This window comes from Marmota marmota, unplaced genomic scaffold, assembly GCF_001458135.2.
Source record: "Marmota marmota marmota unplaced genomic scaffold, marMar, whole genome shotgun sequence".
Lineage (NCBI taxonomy): Eukaryota > Metazoa > Chordata > Mammalia > Rodentia > Sciuridae > Marmota > Marmota marmota.
Genome location: NW_025999900.1, coordinates 63,091,315 through 63,113,106, shown reverse-complemented (window position 1 = coordinate 63,113,106; position 21,792 = coordinate 63,091,315). Strand labels below are relative to the sequence as shown.

General features: G+C 45.8%; 1 protein-coding gene across 3 annotated transcripts in view; it reads left to right on the top strand.

Annotated features, from left to right (window-relative positions):
- The window catches only part of Setd3 (SET domain containing 3, actin histidine methyltransferase), a 72,534-nt gene extending 57,484 nt beyond the window's left edge, over window positions 1-15,050 (top strand). For all 3 annotated transcript variants that reach the window (XM_015495453.2, XM_015495434.2, XM_015495443.2), the window contains 7 exons: window positions 2,581-2,639; window positions 3,418-3,532; window positions 7,662-7,736; window positions 9,047-9,213; window positions 10,078-10,163; window positions 12,849-13,009; window positions 13,682-15,050. In XM_015495453.2, coding sequence (XP_015350939.1) covers window positions 2,581-2,639; window positions 3,418-3,532; window positions 7,662-7,736; window positions 9,047-9,213; window positions 10,078-10,163; window positions 12,849-13,009; window positions 13,682-14,137 — 1,119 coding nt within the window. In that variant the 3' untranslated portion in view covers window positions 14,138-15,050. The remainder of the gene's footprint in view (window positions 1-2,580; window positions 2,640-3,417; window positions 3,533-7,661; window positions 7,737-9,046; window positions 9,214-10,077; window positions 10,164-12,848; window positions 13,010-13,681) is intronic.
- Window positions 15,051-21,792: the final 6,742 nt, after the last annotated feature.

Below are 21,792 nucleotides of genomic sequence, written 5' to 3'. Positions count from 1 at the left end.
CAATGACTTAGGCCTTGGCTCATAGAGCCCTCTCCCCTGTGCTGCCAGTAGATGGCGCTGGTGTCATGTGGTGAGAGCCCTGCTGAAATGGAAGCTGCTTGCTTTCTCATCATGTCACATTTTGCTTCAGTGTAACTGTTAAGTGCGTGTGGTGTGTCGGTGGCAGAATAGCTTTTATACCAGAATTGCATGCAGCAGGCACACCCTGTTTTTTAAAGAAGAACAACTATTTCTAACAGATTCTGCAAATATTATATAACCAAACAGCCAAAATAATCCTCAGAAATCAATCTGAAAAATACATTTCTTTCTTGATTTTTTTAAAAAATGATTCAATCAGGACTATGAGCATGAACTTGTAAATTGGGTAAGAAATGTATCTAAAGAGTAGGAGAGGAAACATTTTGGAGGGTTAATCTTCCATTTGTTGGATCCCCAAGGAGGGTACCCAAGGTTGAGTGGTTTTGTAGGGTCCAAAGCTGTTAAAGATATGCCAGTGTTGGGAGAGTCTTCCTTGTGTCTCTGAGATCCTGCATTCCAGTTCTGAAAATTGTCACCGTGTTTTCTATTTAGTAAATCAAACTTTTGGAGGAGGTGTTAAATTTTTAGTACTTACGGGATTTAGCATTGAAATTTACTGTTTCAAGATACCATGAAGTTCCATAGTTTAAGTGAATTTAAATATTTAATAATACCAAACCAACATTTTTCTCACCTTCCAGACTGAAAAGAGGCAGGTGTGCAAAGTTTCAGTAGTTCAGATAATGTGAAATTTCATTTTAATATAAGGGAAAGGAAATTTTAGCAATAGAATCCCTTTCTTTACAGTTTTAGAGTTTCCCTGTGGTATTTCTTGTGATCAGATTGGGTTTAGACTGGGCTGGGCACGTAGCTCCGTGGTAGAGCTCTTCTTCCCTAGAGACACAGGCCCTGTTCAGTCTCCAGTACTGCTAAACAAACAAATAAATAAATAGACAGATAGATAGATGGGGGGGGTTTATCTGCTAACTTGAACTTTTGAATGGAAACCTAAACACTGCCATGGTTAAGTTTAATAATTAAATGGAAAACATGAGGCTTAGAGCACAGTCTTGCGCTTCACTTGTTACAAAGGAAAGGAGCAAGAAGCATCAGTCCTCCGGGCTCTCAAATCTTCACTATAGCTGATGGTGTTATTGATTTCTCCTCCCAGAGACAGGATTCCTGATCTTCCTGAACTGACTAGGACATGCTTCTGTGCGATGTGTTATTTTGTATGTTGACTTAAAATGTATCTCCTTTAATTTCCCTTTATTATTACAAATATGCATTTTAAAGATTAGATGAATGAGTTTTACACTATGACTCTTCTTCCAAAGGGTTAAAGCCAGGCTAGGAAGAGGGGAGAAGCAGGCACCTGGGAGCTAACACCCAATTGGCAGTCTTTTGTAATATATAATTTGCCTAAAATTGCGCACTGAGCACAAGCTTTTGTTTTCTAATTGATTTACGGTTTGAGCCACTTTTACCTCATCCCCTACTGTCCTGCGTACGGTGCCAGCGAGTACATTACAGTGAGAGATGATAAATTACAGTGCACTCGGAGTGCCAATGCGTCAAGAGCAAAAACTACTCGTCGCTTGGAGCTCCCGCATTGACAGTGCTGCAGACGCGGCTCCCAGAGCTTCCTCTGCGTCTCAGAAATAACCGTTTGTTCATTTGATCACTCGATGTAATCTGTCTATCAGACTGCAATTGAAACTGAAGATTACGGTTATACTCTTACAGCTTTTAATTTCTTAATTGAGACAAAGTTTTTAAGTGCTTGAAAGGTCTAAGTTGGGGCAGGGGGCGTTGTGAAGAGAGAATACAAAATGTAGAAAATTTTCTCCTCTTAGTGTGAAGTTTGGGATATTTTTACCGAATGTTCTTTTGTCCAGGAAAAAAAAAAAAGGAGTATATTTTAAAATATGCCGATTTCTGTTTTATCATTATTTTATTTGTTTGTAAAATTTATTTTCTAATCTTATAAAACTGTGTTTTCTTGACTTTCTGTACTTGATTGGTGTTTGCCACAGATATGATTCATTTGCACATACATTGATCCCCATCAAATTATTTAAGTCAGAGAAAAGTGAAAGAACTTTCAATTCATTGTGGTGCCTTTAATTGTTCCTTTTACTGATAAAAGAAGAGGTTTGAAATCTGTTCCTGAGGCCCATACAGAAGTCATGGCCTGAGATCTAAGGAAAGGTTAAGGACAGCCACCTAACTTTACAGGCTCCCTGTGTCTGTTCAGGAGCACTGGCCTTTCTGAAGTCAGTCCACCTTAAATTGTATTTCGTACAGTGTCTCTGAGTTCTAGGACCAAAATATGAAGGAGCAGATTTATGGCGTCTGCTGGGCACAACAAATTAAGTTGACAGTGATGTATGAGAGCGTGATAGCATGATGATCCCTCAGTAGCGCGGCTGGACGCCTCCTGCTTCATTTGGCTCTTGTTAGGATCTGTTAGGCAGCTAAATAATGAAATTCTGCTGACTGATTTCTGTTTTCCCTTTTTCTCTTTCACCTCTGCTTTCTAAAACTTCTCATTCCCAGACCCATCCTCATGCCAGCAAACTGCCCTTGAAGGATTCTTTCACTTACGAGGACTACAGGTTGGTGAGGGTTGGGGAAGATGTGGGGTCCTAGAAGAGAGGGCAGTGCTTCACTAAGTGACCCGCTGTGACCATTTAAAGCATCCAAGAGAGATGGTCTCAGAAGTTACAGTGAGCAGCTTGGATGAGTATTGGCATTTTAATAGCCATCTAGAAATTGCCATTAACCTATAGTGGTAGGGGATTGGTTGAGGTAGCAGAATGATACTTGAAATTAATGTTAGTGTTGGGCAGTGCTAAAGGATGCTTTTTTCCCTTTTAAATAGATTGTGTTAGCATAAAGTGGAGACTGCTTTTTGAACTGGAATAGTTGACTCACTGGGACAATGTAATAAAAAAAAAAAAATTGCATTCCACAGTCCGTACAGTCCTCACAGGGTTTCTGATCAGAGTCCTGCCGTTTACTTTTCACAAGGCTGAAAATAGGCGCAGAGTCAGCGTTTGGGTGAAAGAGTAGAAGCTGGCGGTTGTTGCTTGTCAGGACCCCTTAGAAGGGCCGAGACCAGTGCTCCCAGCCCTCACTCCTGGCTCTTTCCTCCGGGAGCATCCTTCAGAGCCACTTACTCTGTCCCCTCTGACTCTCCTTTCCCTGCCACTCCCCTGGCTTTCCCTCAGCCCTGGTCTTAGTTTTAAGTGAGGATGAAGAAGGCCATCTAAGGTACTAAGGAAAGGCTTTGGAAATTTGTGAGAGGTCAGGCGACCCTGCGTTTCTGGTTATTTCTTAGTGAGTTGGCTTCTGAATGTCCCAACCTAATTCACTTTTTTCTTATCATTACAGGTGGGCAGTCTCTTCTGTTATGACACGACAAAACCAAATTCCCACGGAGGATGGTTCCCGGGTGACCCTGGCCCTGATTCCTCTATGGGACATGTGCAATCACACCAGTGGCCTGGTAACAATCTCCCCCCTGGGGTCTGGTGCGGGAGGCTGAGCCCAGCTCCAGCAGACATTCCACCCGATGTCCTGTGTCCCCTTTGCACCTCCCTCCAGCAGCTGCCCTCCCCTCCCGCCTGGCTGAGCCTGGCTGAGCGGAAGCTGGCTTTCTCTCACCTGTTAATGTCACACTGGAAATGGGAGCTGGAGTCTCCTGCCTCTTGCAGAAACCGCAGCCGGGTGCATTTATCCGCCAAGCCTCATTTCAGCCTACGCATCATTTTCTTATCTTTCTTACCACAGTCTAAACCAAAGTTTCTTTCTCCTTTTTCCTTTACAAATACTGACTTATTGAAGATCTTTATTCTTTCTTGTTTTCCTTTTGTGATCCTTTTCTCTTTCTTTGCTGACTGTTTCCAGTGAGTTCTCTTCTCTGCTTCTCCCCACCCCAGCCCTTGGCTTTCTCGACCCTCCTGCTTTGCCCATCAGCCTGTGCCGAACAAACTGCCCTGGTGTGGGGAGGGTCATGCCCTGGGCCCTGGAGTGCAGGAGTCTTTGGCATCATCCATGCACTTGCACTCGATGGAGGAACAAAGGAATAGGGAGATTTAATTATTATTGATAATTCAGCTGGGAAAGGGGGTGCTCAGCTCTCTTGGGTTCTAAGTGACAGCTTGGGTTAAAGTTCTATGTTCTAAGAAGGATTTTGTGGTAATACCAGGTAGAAACATAAATTCCCAATAATTTTGAATTTTTAGATATATTATTCTGTTGGGTTTGGTTTTTGATCTCAGCATCCACGTTCTTTGTTATTATTAACAATATTATAAATAGATTAAAGAAATGCTATAAATAATTATTTCACATCTAACTCTACAAAATGGCCAGAACACATGTACCATGTGCCAGACACTTGAGAAATCCTTGTGCTAATTTGAGAAGGTCTGGCAACAGGTACTTTCTCTTGAACCTTAAAAGTATTTAACTGTAGCAAGAAAGAGTAGTTCCACTTTTATAATTACATTTCTGCCTTAGTTTTGATATACTTAATTTAATTAGCAATACTAAGAAATAGTAGCATGCTTTACGTTTTCATTAATGAATGTAACTTTACATTTCTTTGTTCTTTTTTTTCCTTAAGGGATGTTTTTAACTGATTAAAAGCTTGAAATTCTAAAAATTTTCCAATAGCTTTTACTATCTGACCCTAGTATTTTTCTTCTCCTGTTTTTGGCCTAGATCCTTGATTCTCAGACTCCATTGATCATTAGAATATATATTTTATATCTAAAATGAAAGAGAATGCCTATTTTATTATAAGTCAAAAAGAAAGAAAGCACACGGCAGCATCTAGTGAGATGAGAATCTCTCACCCTCCACGGCCTCAGTCCCTGTCCACGGGTTGCCCCCATCCGGCGTGTGCACCGTCACTGTGTGTGGTGCCTTCCACACTCAGACTATCAGCTTAATTTTCTTTCTTTTTTTTCTTTTTCTTTTTTAGAATTTTAATATATCAGACACCAGCTTTTATTGCTTCCATGTAAATGCCGTGAAAGCTATTCACTTTTTTGAATTTATCTCAAATTTAAATAATGAGCTTATCCTGATGACGCTTGCCATATTTTCCCTTACGCGGTTCCTTTGGTCTGTGGCCTGCCACAGCCCTGGCCAGCACATCTCTGGCCTTTTGAAGGGTCACTCAAGAAGCTGGTGTGTGTCTGGAAAGTAGTGCCTTTCCCACACACCTCTCTCTGCACCTTTGCTGTACCGAGACCCGTGGCCATCGTGAGGTTTGGTGGGAGACACAGTGCGTAGCTAACACCGTGACGTGGCATGCCATTGCATTCACAGTTCATCTCTTTTTAAAAAGAAGCACTTGGCCGGCTTCTTCAGGCAGGAGGGTTTCTTTTTTGTGTGCGTCTGTGCTGACGCTTTCTGGTTGTAGGTCCAACCTGGCCCGTGATGAAGGGATAGGTAGATTGAACACAGCGTCACCTTCTGCTTCCCACAGTGGCCCTGAACCTGTCATCAGCACAGGCATTAATTCCAGAGCAGCAGGTGTAGCAGCAAGAAAATGCCAAAGAGAGTGGGAGGCCAGGACCACCCGGGCCAGGGACTCCGGCAAGTGGGAGTGGATTCTCCAGCCACCTGGAGAAGCAGGTTTAGGAAAGGCATCTAGCACAGTAGTGAGCCACAAGAGAGAACAGATCTGTACATTTCACATGCTTGAATCAGAATTGATGGGAGCAGCAGGTGTCCTTTCTTGGGGTTGTTTGATTTGTACAAATAGGACACCTCTAGGAGGTTTGAGAGCTGGTAACTTAGTTCCAGTGTGCAAGGTGTGTGTGACCCTGCCAGCCAGTGTGGAAGCATGGCAGAAGACCCGAGCAGAAGGAATGAGGCTCTTTTTCAAGGTCTTTCTGTTTGTGTTTTGAAAAATTTAAAACTTTTAGATTTGAGTCTTAAAGGCCCACATTGTTACAGTAGTGGACAAGGCCCCTGCACCTGTCACCACTATACCGCAGCTACCACCCACCTCTGGCTCTCAGCTGTCCTGTAGATGCCAGCACGCACCCACCTCAGGGCCTTTGCGCTTGCTGCCTGAGACACTTGTTCCTCAGATGTCTCTGAGACTTACTCACAGGAACCTCCAGCAGTGCTGCCCTTGCACACCCTTGGCAAACCTGCCACACCTCCTATCCGTCAGTCTTCCCTTCATGTCCTTCCCACCATTGTCTAGATGTTGTATTTCTATCTATTGTATTTCTAAGGGGTTGTTTCACATTCTCCCCTGTTAGAATGGAAGGTTCATGAAGGCCAGGTGATTTTTTTTTTTTTTTGGTCTTATTCAGTTCTCAGTGTCTTGGTATATTCCAACACCTGGTATTTTTTGAGTGAATTCATGAGTGGAGAATAAATGAATGTAAAACATATACACCCATGCTTGGAAAAAAGACCGGAAAGAATAATCCAAAATGTTAATGTGATCATGATCTTTTTCTTCCTTCTGTTTTGCTTTTGTATTTTCCAAATTTTATTTGATGAGCTTGTATTTCCCTATTCCTTTCTCCTACAATAATGAAAGTAATATGATACATACTTAGAGATGATTTGAAAAATACAGAAGAGAGGAAAAGTAAAATGTCTGTAGTCCCCACTCTGTTTTGGTCCTGGGGGACCTGGGCATCATGCCCTTTCTCTGTGTCACAGTATAAAAGGTAACTTAAGCTGCAGTTCAGCTTTGGGCCTGGTTCCTGAGGTTATTGTGCAGTTTAAAGCCACCTACAGCTGAGAGCACAAGTCACACAGCCAGCCACTGCCCGCTCCCTGATATGCTCTGCCACCTGCCTTTTTGTGCCACCTTCTCCAAAATTAACCAGCCAACTCTGACCTACTGCATCCCTACCCCTCTATTGGGCACTTGAGGCTCCCCTGGGCCTGTGCTTGTATAATTTATTTTCTACCTGTGTCTGTCCCACCAGACTGTCCCTATGGATGGGGATTGAGGCTTTTTTTTTTTTTTTTTCTGTTTTCCGAGGGCCTAGCTCAGGGCCTGGCATGGAATGGGCACTTAGTACATTTTTACAGCAGGGAGTCAGCTGCATGGGTGAAGAGGAGGTGGACGAACCCCAGGGCTGTAGACTTTTGCATACCTGAAAGTTTTAAAGTTTTAATTTCTCTAATATGTACAGGATTTAGAGGCAGCTCTTCTGGTCCCCTAATGACCCAACGTTAGACAAAGGTGATACTGCCAGTCGGCAAGGGTCCTGCAGAGACCCTGCTTCCCTCAGAGCACCAGTGCACAGGCACAGGCTTTGTGTAGAGTGTGCCCACGTCACCTGCTGGCTTGCTGCTCTCGGGGATGCTCCACAGCAATAGTTTTGTGCTCAGGGATTGTGTTTGGTTCAGACTGTCAAGTGGTGATAGCTGTAGGGTCTCTTCCAGGAGTACTTCCTTCATCTCAGGAATCACTGGTGTAAGTAGAATTGACTAAAATGCTCAAGTGGCCCTGAGCTCAGTTAGGAAGCCTTCAGATGCACCCTTTAAGTGCCTCTGGAGACCTTTTATCCTTTACCGAACAAGAATTTCATGGTGCGAAGAACAGGTGCAAGGGCCTCACTGTTGTTCTGTCCCTTCTCCCTGGCTAGATCACCACTGGTTACAACCTGGAGGATGACCGCTGTGAGTGTGTGGCTCTGCAGGACTTCCGGGCTGGGGAGCAGGTAGGTTCCCCACAGTGTCTCAGATGTGGCCAGCCAGTGGGCACTGGGGAAATGTTAGGTTGGCCATTTAAAAAGGTACTGAACTCAGAAAGAAAACTTGGGAACAAGCATATTGGAATAAGCATGATTATTCTATAGTAAACATAAACATATTATGCTTTGGGTCCATGAAGAAAAAAAAAGATTTAAATTCGGGCTGGGGATGTGGCTCAAGTGGTAGCGCGCTCTCCTGGCATGCGTGCGGCCTGGGTTCGATCCTCAGCACCACATACAAACAAAGATGTTGTGTCCATCAAAAACTAAAAAATAAATATTAAAAAAAAATTTTCTCTCTCTCTCTCTCTCTCTCTCTCTCTCTCTCTCTCTCTCTCTCTCCCCATCTTTAAAAAAAAAAAATATCTAAATGCAGTTATTTGCCCAATTGACCTAATATTTGGAACACTTTTAACTGAAAATAAACTTTGTCTTATGACACTAAAACTAATTATTTCATAAATTACATTGCTTTTATTTCTTCCTCTCTTGATTCTTTATAAGAGGCAATAGTTAACAAGCGGTATTTAAGTGGCAAAAACATAAGGGAATCAAGACCGAAACATCTGTCATCTTGTGCTTCACTTTAATCTGTGATTTTTTTTTTTTTAATCTAATGATTTGGGTGGGGGCAGGGGTAAGCTTTTCAGTAAGTTTGGAAATACACATCTATGAATTTTATCTTCGCCCTCCCAATTTCACAACCATGCACGTAACACATGACGAGAACTGAAGTAGGCCACTGACATCCCAGTTGAGACAAAATGAAGAACATAGTCTAACCAAGTGCTGATCTGCTCTTTCTTCAGAAAAGTGCATGAGCCCCTGCTAGATACAGAACTGCACTGGGTGTAGAGATGGATTTCTGGCAGGCGTTGCTCTAAACTCATGTTCCAGAAGGGACTCTCCTGTATGGAAAGGAGAGGAAGACATGGTGCATTCTAGAATGTAGTCCTAAGGGAATGGTCAGGCTGTGCCTTGGAGGGAGACGGGGGTCATAGAAGGGACCCGGGGATCCAGGGTTCTCTGTGCTAGTCAGGACCTCACTCCCTGTGGTGGTGGATGTGGGTGCTTGGCCCCACCAATGGCAGGCGATTTGGGAAGCTTTGCTCGTGCTGCACTTGCAGCACCAAACAGGTGGAGGGTTACTTTAGAGCTGTTCTGTCTCCTTAATGTAAAGCAGCAGTAAATGTGGGAGAGCTAGCCCTGTGCTCTGTGGTAAGAAGGCTTGCTAAGTTTGTTTTATGTCCCTTTATTTTCTCTTTATTGCATCTCAGATTTACATTTTTTATGGCACTCGGTCAAATGCAGAGTTTGTGATCCACAGTGGTTTTTTCTTTGACAATAATTCACACGACAGAGTGAAAATCAAGCTTGGAGTGAGTAAAAGTGACCGGCTGTACGCCATGAAGGCCGAGGTGCTGGCTCGTGCCGGCATCCCAACGTACGTACAAAGTAGTCGTGGGCCCCTTCCTGTGGCACTTGCAGTATTTCCAGTTCCATGGTGTTTAATTGGTGTGTTAATAAAACTTCTTTCCAGTAGTTTGTCTTAATCCCTTTATCCCTGTTACACAGCGCATTTGGGCCGTGGAGATGCACAGTGATTGACCATGGTTCTAGGTAGACATAATGGTGTCGCTGGGAAAGCTCTCAGTTCCAGGGTATGAGGCCTGCAATCCTCATTAAGTTAAATAAGCACTTTGGTATCATTAATGTCTTTCACCTTGAAAAGGTTAATGACCCGGATCAATTTGTTTCATTTAATTCTTTGCCACCATTAGTTTCTGTAATGAAGTCATGATCCTCAGTGATTTCAAGAATTCCTGGTTAAATTCCTTAAGATTTTCTTGCATTTGAGGAGTGAAATGATAAAGAAGACAAGAATTATGATTTATTAGTCCTCCAGGGAATGGAGGAACCATTCTTAATGAAAATGGATTATCCAGACCTTTTCTTATTGAACTTGTCAATATTTGATTAATGATTAAAGTGTGAACTCAACATAAATTATTATTAACATTTTTAAGAACTGTGGGTGTGTTTAATGCTCTTAACATGAGCACACGGCCTGACTTAAAGGCCAGTAGCCACTGGGCAGCTGCAGAGGTGGCTAGTGCTAGGTATCACCTGTCCCTGACTGTCAACTCAGCACCCTGCCTCCTACAGGGCCTGAAAATTGCCCTTTGGTAGTTGCAGTGAGCAGCCAGAGCAGTGCACCCCACTTGCCCTTTTGAGGATGGCTGGGTGCTGCCGGCCAAGGCCCTCAGAGCAGGTCAGGGTGGCTGACTGGGCTTCTCGCTCTTGTCAGTTCCAGTGTCTTTGCGCTGCACTTTACGGAGCCGCCCATCTCTGCACAGCTTCTGGCTTTTCTCCGAGTGTTCTGCATGACCGAAGGTAAATCATTTTGTGAAAAAAAAGATATATATATGTATGTATGTATGTATGTATATATTAAGATTTCATGAAAATGTAAAATGTAAGTATTCAGTTTGAAGATAAAATGGCTTAAAACTAAAAAACGCTTTTGGGAAGTGGGAAGACTGCAGTATTGGAGAAAGAAGGAACTGACTTGTTTTATTCCAGAAATCTTCAATGCCTGGCATCTTAGAGTGAATGACAATACAAACATTCTGCAAAGAACACAGAATATCCTCAGCCACAGCCTCTTATGTCAGTTCCAGAAAGAGTTAAAAATATCTGTTAAGCATCCACCTTTATGTTTGCTTAAGACAGTCACTTATGTTTTTTTTTTTTTTATTCTGAGTTCTGATCTCATGTGGTCAAATCTAAATTCATCCTAGAATGTACTTCTTTATCCTAGAATGATTTCCCCCCAATTCCCTTGTCCTGATGTTTCACTTTTGATCATGTTTGTGTGTGTGTGTTGCTGTTGTTATAAACTGCCTTAAATTCTGTGCAGAACAGATTGGGTGGGTGTAAGTGAATGATTGGCTGAGCAGACACAAGTGTTCTGGAAAGAGCTGCTGGGGTACCAGGGACAGTGCAGTCCTGGTCAGAGTGGCCTGTCATGGCCGAGAGACAGGTGTACCCTGCTATCTTCTGCCAGGGTCTCAGATCTGCGCCCAGAGAGAAGCTCTGCACAGACTAGGCTTTGATAGTGGGCTGAAGGTAGAAGAAACTTGGTCCCAAAATACAGGGAGGCTATGTAGACACCAACTACAGAACCAGACAAAGTGCTCCTCAAGAGCAGCCACGTTGCTGCAGATTCACTGTCATTCAAGTGGGAGCTCTTGGTGCCTCTTGTACTTGGTTCAATCTTCTAGTTCAGGGAAGGTGATTAAGGGACCCTTGTGGGCTTTTCTTGCATACACATGAGGATACAGAGTTGAATGTCACAGTTAATATTCTTGGGAATGTATAATTAAGGGAGGTAAGGGTGATAGTAATTCCTATAATTTGTGGCATGCTCACTGTGTGCTGGGCACGGTGCTCAGTGTGGTACAGACGTTACTTTCAGTCTGTCAGCCTATGGGATAAGTATTCCCATTTCACTGATGTAGAAACTCCAACTCAGAAGACAGAAGCTTGGCCAAGATCACCGAGCAGGCAAGAGATGATCCTGACTTAGCTCCCAACCTCAGGCTGCCCAGCAGGCAGAATGAGGCTCAGGAACCATTGAGGAGGGGGCTGACATAAGCCTGGGGAATCCCGTCAAGGAGTCATTTGTTAGAAGAAAGCTTGGACGGGAGCCTGCTACAGAGCCACCCAGGCAGGCCACCCTGCATCGTAGTCTTAATTCCTTCTGGGTTTTTCCCTCCCATAGTGTGAAGGGAGTCAATCTTGCTGCTGGGTGGAAGGGGACAGAAAGCTCTACCCTGATCCCCTGGCTCTCCCTCATCCCTGGAAGAAGAGACAACGGGGGTGGGGGTGTTGAGGAGGGAGCACAGTAGTAACTTGGTACAAGGAGCTTCTGAAAAGAGATTCTGCCACCAAGAAAGCACATTTTTTAAGAAGTCTCCATTGCTTTATGCAAAGAATCGAAACTGAAGAATCGAGAGTCTAAAAATCCTAAATTTTATCACATTCTTTTGCTAACAAATACAATTCGATAAATCTCTTTTGAACATTAGGTAACATCTATTTTCTTTTTTAAAAAGCTATTTGAATCATTTTAGGTTCGCTGCCTCTCTTTGGTTTCCTTTAGTCATGGGAAGACAATTTGTCATGCCAAGACAATTGATGTATTCTTTGAATTACTCCAACTAATACTAATAAAAGTTTGGTTTGCTGGCAGCAGCAGTTCCTCAATTTGAATTGTAAATAGTGACAGCTGTAGGGCATTTTGCTCTGAAAGAGATACTGTCTCACAGTTACATAAGAAGCTGGTGTATTTCTTGAGCATGAATAGCACTGGCACGTTTGGTCTTTTGGAGATAATGTGCCAGGAGATAAATGCTCAGAGCAGTTGCTGGATTCTTCCCTCTTCTTAAATATATTGAGATGTTCACTTGTGTTTATTTATACTTCTTATTTTAAATTCCTGACAAGTGAGAGATATAGGCCCATTTTTCATTAACTAAGATTTTTATAGTCCATTTTCTGGTTTGTTCTGACCGTGGCTTGTTATGAGAAGAATGACTACCAATCAGCTGTAAATCCAGAGGGATCCCTGGGTTGCTGTGGCTGTTGCTTGTGTTCCCTGTTTACGTTATTCAACTAAGTGTCTTTTTGACCCAGTTGGAGGGATGGAGCCCCTGGTTAGGAGAAAGGTATCATCAAAGCATGGGGTGTGTGGCCACAGGCTGTCTGTCCTTGAACAGCTTCTTAGGCAGCCATCTAAAGTCTCAGTGCCCCTTGTAAGAACAGTGGTCCCTGGAGTGCTTCGACACTGCTGGATCTGGACTCCCAGCAAAGGGGCCTCCCTGGTTTCCTCATCTGAAACTTGGCTCTAGCTCTACTTTGGAAAATCTGGCCTGGTCAGTTAATCTGGGGGAGCTTTTAACCACCTTCCTGGAAGATGACACTGTTGGAAAGTACGCTTTCTAAGGCAGGTTGCTTGCCAAAGTGAGAGGTAGCGCCACTGTCCCACTAACAGATTGCTGTTTGTACTTCTTGTAGAGGAACTGAAAGAACATTTGCTCGGAGATAATGCTATCGATAGAATCTTCACCTTGGGGAACTCGGAGTTTCCTGTTAGCTGGGACAATGAGGTCAAACTTTGGACATTTCTGGAAGACAGAGCCTCACTTCTTTTAAAAACGTATAAAACAACAATTGAGGTAATTAGATTGATAAATGGCAATTTGATTTTGTCGTGTGTTTAGAGATGTTTAATAATCTGTATCTTCCTAAATGTAAATTTCTCAAATTCTTTAGCAATTAATTATGTATTGGATATTTTTCATTCAATATTAATATTTTTCTATTAATGCACTTACCAAAAATTTATATTGAGGCATTGTTGACTAGAAAATAAAATTATTTAGTACTTTTTTTTTTTTTTAAAGTTCCTTCCTTCCTTTCTTTTCTTTCTTTCTTGGTACCGGGGATTGAACCCAGAGGTGATTTACCGCTGAGTCACATCCCCAGCCCTTTTTTATTTATTTAGAGACAGGTTCTCACTGCGTTGTAGGGCCTTGCTAAATTGTTGAGGCTGGCTTTGAACTCCCGATTCTTCTGCCTCGGCCTCCCAAGCCACTTGTGCCACTGTGTGCCTGCCTGGCCTACTTTTTTAGTTTCAACAGTTTAGGGTCTAACTCACTACAGTAAGGGTCACAAGCCTGAGGTGTAGTTTTGATGGAAGTGTCCAGAAATGCAAGCATTGCACAGTGAAGTTCTAGAACCTTCCAGCACCCTAGTAAGTCCCCTCCTTCCCCTTCAGTGTCCTGCCTATCACTGCAGCTTTGCTGATTTAGATGACTTGTCATTAACTCTGCTCTTTTTTTTTCCAGGAAGATAAAGCCGTACTGAAAACCCATGACCTTTCTGTTCGTGCAACAATGGCCATCAAATTACGCTTAGGTGAAAAGGAGATTTTGGAAAAAGCAGTGAAGAGCGCGGGTGTCAACCGAGAATACTACCGGAAACGCATGGAGGAGAGGGCGCCGCTTCCCAGATATGAGGAGAGTAACCTTGGGCTGTTGGAGGGCAGTGTTGGGGACTCAAGTCTCCCACTGGTCTTGAGAAACCTCGAGGAGGAAGCCGGGGTGCAGGAGGCCTTAAGCCTCAAGGAGGCTGTCAGCAAAGCCAAGGCTGCAGAAAACGGGCTCGTCAATGGTGAAAACTCTATCCCCAATGGGACCAGGTCCGAAAACGAAAATCTAAATCCAGAAGGAAGTAAAAGAGCAAATGAAGAAGCCAAAGAATCTTCTTCAGGTAGCACCGAGGAAGCAAGAGAGCAGCTCTGAGGCACAGCACTGTGGCCGGCAAGCCCAGTTCAGCGGAAGCGTGTGGACAGTCCATGTACATCGCCATGTTCCCTGTTAACATTTTTCTTTCTGCAGAGAGGAAAATATGTTTTTGCTGCTTTATATAAAAATGATTTTTTAAGTTATTTTAAAGATCTAGCTTCCCCTTTGATTAAGATTGCCATCTTGCTTCTAGGCAAAACAAATAAGTTAGCAGCAGCAAGGGAGGAGGCGCCTTTGGAAGATTCTGCAGGCCCGTGACGGGCACTTGTGTTTTCTTCCTGGGGAAGAACTCGGCTCCTTGCTCAGCTGTGCTTTTGTGGGCCTGTCAGCCTGACGGCCGGAATTAAAGCTTGCTCTGCCTCCTGCCAACAAGCGTCGATGGGACTCTGGGTGTTCAGCGGGAAGGTGGGGACACAGCGCAGCAGAAAGCAAGAGTGAGGGTAGGAAACTAAATTTAGAGTCTGGGCAAAATCTTTTTTTTTTTTTCTTCTTAAAAAATAATAACCCAGTACCAAAAGCAAAGGTAAGGTGGCAACCTTATTTTTAATAGTTTTAAATGTTGATGATAATCCTAATTATATAAATATATATACACACACATATATATCTAGTGATTTCTAAAGATTTGTTTACTTTTTGTGTTTTGTTTCACTGTAATGAGAACTTGTCCCTTCTCCTTGAATCCAAGTAGGACACACATCCGCCTCCTAATTTTAAACGTTGGCTCTGATCTCAAAGTGGTGCGCTTGATTCCCAGTGTTGGTGACAGAGTCTGCAATCACAGGGCCCGCAGCCTTGTGTGCTGTGTTCAAGGTGAGGCGGCTCCCTGGCTTATCTGGTTTCACAAGCTAGAGATTTTCAAAGCTACCCTTTTGAGTAAAATCCCTTATTAAAAGGACAACATGGTTAATATTTTTGTCTAATCCTTTTCTTTGGAGTGGGGCAGGCCATTTGGGTAGAGCTTTCCTGCAGACCACCTTCTTATTCCCCAAGCATTTCTGGAAAGTTGACCTTGTGCTGTGAGTGCTGTCCTAGGTGTCGCAAGGGACGAGAGCCGTGGGGCCCCGAGGCCAGCAGTCAACTCGTTGCATGGGCTCCAGATAGGCAGGCAGCAGAACCACATGGAAAGCAACACTCGGGTTTTAGGGGAAGCAGGGCTGGGGTAGCGCCCTGCATGGTCTGAGTGGAGCTGTCCCCAGGAAGCCTCCAGAGTTCAGGCCAATGATCGCCGACTCCTGAACCACCAAGGTTCCTGTTGTTTCTGATGTCCTAACTATCAAGGACATTGTTTAGTTTGAAAGATGCTGGGTAAATTATTCACTCATCAGTTTAATAATCGCTGCTGCAGTAGGTAATCCTATAGACCCTTCCGCATACCTTCTTGGAGAGATTCAGCTCTGCAGACAAACTGCTGGCTTCTCTCCTGAGGGTCTAGATGAGCAAGTTTAACACACAGCCCGTCTCTGGGAAAGCTAGGCTCACCTGCTGCATTGGATAGTACTGCAGCTTCATCTCTGCTTGGGGTCAGGGACATCCACTGGTGTCGGAGCCTGCAATTTCCCCATGTGTCTGTGTTTGCAGTTTGAACTTACTGTGGTCTGTGATGGCCGGCTCTCAATCAGCCCGATCGATACCTGGGATACTTCTCCAAGATGTTAGGTTGTATGTGAAGCTTGCACGCTGATCTCCAAAAGGCAAAGGCACTGTGGTCCTTGAGGGGTTTTCTTAGTCAGGTATTGAAGCCCCAGAGACTAGAGCTTTTAGCACTAACGTGCCTATAATATATGTTTTCTCATTGGATTAAAAGTTTTCAAGATTTTAAAACTGCCTTTTAAAAACATATATACAGTTCCAATGGAGCATCATAAGACCAGATAGTTCCAGGCTATTCCCTGGAAGGGTTCAAGTTCAAACTTAGCCAAGAGAGCCAGGATTCTGAGCCCCAGTGCTGCTGCTTCCTTTGCTGGGGTCATGGTGACTGTCCCTGGAGCCTCAGTTTCCTCATGTCCTTGTAAGATGAGAGGGTGGCTCTAAGTCATCAAAAGTCCCTGCTTAAAAACCCAGGGACTGTTTGTCCTGTCAGTTAATTCTCCATCCGCAAGTCTATTTGTGAGTCATTGGACCAAAAGTGTCTGTATAAGTTATGCTTCCAGTTGAGAACAGCTCTGCATTTGTGACATAAAATTGGTTGTCATTGAACAGAACTTGGTTGATGTCGGGAGACAGAGCATCATTGAGCAGTGCTACTGTCCTGAATTGGTCGAATTGCCCTATGAGGACTCTGAGGCAGAGGAACCCCAGTGCTGCTAGCTGCCTGCTCTGCCCATTCCCTTCCCGGCCGGCAGCCAGCCGCGGTGCTGCTTGCAGACACTGTGGCTGCCACTTAAGCATTGGAAATGGAGGGAAAGTGGTTAAATTGGTATTGAAGCACCCTCGCTGCCATCTGTCATGAAAATAGGCCTTTCTCTCAAATCATTCTAAAGTTCACTTTCTTCCTAATGCTTTTGGATAAGAGGCTGTTGAGGCCAGTCACTGGGAAAGTGCCACCTCTGCCTGTTTCCTGGTGCTGCGTGCTATCAGTGTAAATAGCATTAAGTTTCATCGGCCTACAAAACCAATCGGTTTTCCATGCAGACTGGCAGTGGTGAGGTGGTTCTCCCCAGTAGTGTCTAGAACAGGTGCACGAAAAGATGCATTTATCTCTTCTTTTTGAGAGGTGGGATAATGCATTTTAAATCTTCCCAGGTTCCCATGTATAGGGTCATGCTAAATTAAACCTTCACTTAAAAATGAGGGAATTAGATTTTCTGCAAATTGTTTGTTTATTTGGTGGTTAATATGTACGTGTTAGAGTAAGAGAATAAGAAAGCCAATCCAAAAGAAGTGCCTGTGATGTGAGGTCAGAACTGTGAAAAAGGACATTGCTGGCAGGTGGTGGGTTTCAGAAGGCCCAGGTGTGCAGAGTGGCCTGTCATGGGAACTATGGGGAGCAGCTTTCTGTGGGTATGGTACTGTATTCCTGCTGTCATTGATCCAGCAGGGTGTGTCATGGAGCCTCACTGACTCGAAGGTTTGCCTCGCTTTATTTAAAATCAGTCTAGGGGCTGGGGATGTGGCTCAAGCGGTAGCGCGCTTGCCTGGCATGCGTGCGGCCCGGGTTCGATCCTCATCACCACATACAAACAAAGATGTTGTGTCCGCTGAGAACTAAAAAAAATAAATTAAAATAAATAAATAAAATCTGTCTAGATGGATGAAGTATGGAATCCAGTGACCTTGTTAAGGATCACCCTCCTATTTGAATCACCAGCCCCTTATATAATGTATTCCTGAAGTTCTGTGTGTAAACTGAATCTAAGTAACCATTGTGTTTAAACGCAGTTGCCCTGTTGGACCTGGGTGTGCTTGAGTTGGGAGGGAAACCTTAGCAGGGACACGCAACCCATCCTCCCATTTCTGAGGGGCTGTTGTGTGAAGGAGGGAGGGTGGCACTGATCACTGCCAGGTGGACAGTGCGCTGGAGCACCTGCTGCTGTGGGCAGGATGGGCTGCCTTCAGAAGACCTGGGAGGGAGAGCATGAGGCTTGCATCCCACAGGCCTGGTTCCCACGGTGGGCTGGGGCAGAGCTTTGGTGGCCACCCTTCTTGGAGTGTCTTGGCCTACTTCTGGAGAGTGCTTGAGGGCCAAGGAGGCAGGGCACATAGGCTCCCTCCTGCCCTGTGTCTGGGAGGCATTCAGAGAATGTTCCTCTTTACTGTTTGCCAAGACTGAGCTGTTCCTGGGACTCAAGAACTGGTGGGACTTGGGGTGCCAGAGTCCTCCCCCGTGGACTCCCGTGTGCTCCAGGAGCACTGCTGGTTTCCTTCGGCAACCCAGGGACTCCGGAGAGGTGCCCAACCCTGGAGGTGCTAGGCAGACATTCCAACAAATCCCACAACTCAGCAGTGCTGGGCGCCAGAAAGGGCTGGAGAAAGTGGCGAGGACCCTGTGCACTGGTGGGGCTCAAGGAAGGGCTTAGGCCTCCAGGAGGAAGCCTGGGGACACCGATTGCCAGGCCCGAGCCCAGTCCCTCTGAGGCACTCATGCAGAATCATCCCGTCCTGTGGCAAATGAACTTCTCTGGGTGCGGAAAGGCAGTGATGGCCAGCTCCCTTCGCCTCGGTTGCCCCCTGGCAGGGCCCTTGGAAGCAGGCTAAAATGAGAGAAGCCAGTGCTGGTGGGTACGCTCTCACTGGCATATGGAGTCGAGAGCAACAGCTCCAGGGACATGCTTGACCAGCTCCAGCTCCTCGCCTGTAGCAGTGCCTTCACACCCTCTCACTGATGTGGGGCCACTGTTCTTAGGCAGGCAAACTTGCCAGGTGTATCCCTAACACATTTGTTATGTGAACACATTGTGTGTGTGCATGTGTATGGGCACAGACACGCACCTGTACATACACTTGTGTATAAAACTTTACCAAAGCTCATATTCTATTGCTTCAGGCACCAGAGAAGCCCCTCGGCATGATGTCAGGTGAGACTTGGCAATAAAGGAGCCGGTCAACACTGGTACCAGTGCAACTGCACAGTCCTGTCGGGCTCCTGTTGGATTCCTGGTGCCCTGTCGAGCAGCCGGTGCACAGCTGGGCTCTGACGGGCTGCAACTGGCTGAGTCATCACAGTGAAGTGGAGGCCTGTGTGCAGATCATAACTGACGCTCTCAGCAGAAAGCCCGCAGGTGTGGTCTCACGCTTCCCCCATCTCACTCCTAGGCTTCCTGTTTCTCCTTGTTGGACCCCACCCTCGTGAATGTTCTAGTAAACAGGGGTCAACTCATAGCCTGGACCTCAAACACCTTTTTCCGTCTTAACCTGTGGTTCTGGAGTAGCAACATTTAGGCTAATGGTTCTGCTTAAATCCCTGGCAGCACCTGGAAGGTCCCCAGAGTGGCTGCTTTCCTGCTGCCCCGCTTGCTCTTCTGCAGCAGTACTGGCATCTCTCCCGCCCTCGTGCCCTCTCCACCTCACACTTGCTCAGAACTACTCCAAGGAGGAGCTGATGAACACTGCTCTCTCCAGTGTACATGACCGCGGAGACACAGACTCTTCCAGAGTGTCCGCATTTAGCCTGCGAGCAAGCCCACGGCCCAGGAGGAGACCACTCGTCCAAGAAGCCAGGGCTCCAAAGTCAGGCAGACCAATAGCAGAGCTCTGACCCACCCCGACACCACCGTCTGTGGCCCCAGCTAGACTCGATGCACAGCACCTTGCTTCTTGTCTGTGAAGTTGGAACAGCCATATGAGATTGACAGCTGTGATGGCTCCCGAAGTGTCCTAGCGAGCACCAGGAACAGAGTGGGCAGTGGGTATTCATTCAACCTGGTTGCCCTGGTTGTTGAATGAATAACAGTAGGAAGCTGAAGAGCTAAAGCAGGGGGACAATCAAAGGCACTGATCCAATGCTGCAGTGGGCTAGGTGTGCTGTGGATGGGACACTTCACCGTCAGCCCTGTGGTCCAGTGTGGGCCGCGTTTGCTGCTGTCATATCCACCAGGCACGATCCAGACTTGGCAGGTATCTCAAACAGGAAATGTTTATTTTATCCTGTGTACCACATGTATTTCAGCAGGACCATCCAACAGGCACCCTGGATTTCCTGGCCATAAGTTTTCAGGTAAATTTTCCAGGCAATTCAAAGCAAGCCTTCCCCTACATGTCAATGCAAATGACAGCAGGACAGCAGCAAGAGGTGGCAGTGAGAGCCGGGCACCCCAGCCAGCCTAATTTTGGAAGTAATTCTCTAGCTGGCCCCAGAGCATGTCACGGGAATCCTAAGATACATTGAGAGCCACAGTTACTGCTAGTTCATATAGAAATCAGTAAGAGAAAGTTCGTTTTATTTTGGTCATTGGCAGTTGTCAACCTAACTAGCTTTGGGCTTATGTTATCAAACGGTGTTGACACCATTTAAGACTGCAGTATAATTACTGTCAGGAAATTCAGTCCTAACACTCCTTGGATTTTCAAAGGACTAGAATGGGTGTTTTGAGAGAAAAATATATATATATATCAGGAAGAAAGGAAAATGGGATTTTACTGAGTGTTCTGCTCTTCTGTTCTGAGCATCAGCCTGGGTCAGATTGGTCATGTTGGTTGCTCCGTCCTTTCTACCACCCCTGCTCTTGGAGGGCAGGTGAGCGGAAGCCCCGCACTGCCACAGCCGTCAGCTGGCGCCCATGAGGGAGCTCTGCAGCTGGATGTGCAGCCTGGCCTGCGCACATCACCACACGTTGAGATGCTGTGGGAGCCAGTGACTCAGCGCCACCAGCTTTAGCAAAAGCTACAACTTGGAACAGCATGTTCACTGAAGGGTTCTGGCTACTTTGCATAAGTTAACTAGATTGAGTGCTCCAAATGCCAAAAGCCAAGTGACGTTCTCCCCCTGTGTTTTCTTTGCAGTGACTAGTCTGTCTCCTCCTGGTATTCAGCACCTTTGACCTCAGGCTGGTGGAGGGAGGCGTAGCAAGGAGCCACTGAAGAAGTGCCTCCTGCCTCAGGGTAGATGCGCACCCTACCTGGTAGATGCCAGGTCAGTCTTTTCTGAGGCTGGAGTACCAGGGATTGAATGCACTCTTCCCATGGGCATTCAAGTGGTCATCAGGAAGCTGTGGCCACCTGTCCACCCCAGGTGCTAGAGCAGGTGATAAGTGCCAGTGCAGTCACCATGATGGCCTTTGGAGTGTCCACCTGGTCTCACCCAGATCTTTCTTCCTGAATATGCTTTGTATCAGTGACATCCATGGGTCACCCCGCAGTCATTGGAGGACCTGGTGCATGCTGGGCTCTGCGTGGCGTTGGGGCTGCAACCAGGGATTGGCACGGGCTGCTTATGGACAGGAGACCCTGGAGGAAGAGGACCCCACCCCATCCTGCAGGCTGGAGGGGCCTTGTGGGGGAAGTTCTGCTCTCCGAGGTTTAACATACACTCCATTTTTCTGTTCCTGATGGAAAACAGGCTGGACAGGGCTTACATCTCTATAGACCACGAAATTATAGATTACCCGAATATTCTTTCTCGGTCCTTTGCCTTTCCCTCCACAGAGGTTTGTTTCTATTACCAGATTCCACAATGTAACTGCTTTAGAGGCCTGCCCCAGGAAGCTAGCATTATCTAGATACCACATTTCCAGATTTTCCAGCAGTCTGGGATCTTGCTAAAGAGTAGTACAAATACAGTGCGGCATCGGGACAGCAGAGCTTAGGGGTGACCTGGAAAGCACGGTGAATTCCCTGTTCCCTTTGCTGAAGCCAAAACCTGTTGTGAGGCTGGTGCAGGAGCAGCCCCTTCCCAACACCACTCACACCCACTGCCCAAATGAGGCACGTCCAATGCCGTCTCTTCATCCCATTTGGGGCCCCAGTTGACTGTCACGGCCACCCCAGCCTTACCCACTGGGGTATACATCTCAGCCGGACAACTAGCAGGTGGGCTAGGAGGCCCATGCTCAGCCTGGACTGAGCCTAAGCACAGGCCTTGGCCTCTCTCTTTGTTCTGTTCCTGTGACAAGTGTGGTTATCTACTGCCCCCGCTGCTGTACCCCAGCAGCGAGAATCTCTGTCCATGAACATCGCTTGGCTGGAAACCCAAACGCACAAGTCCACCTCCTGAA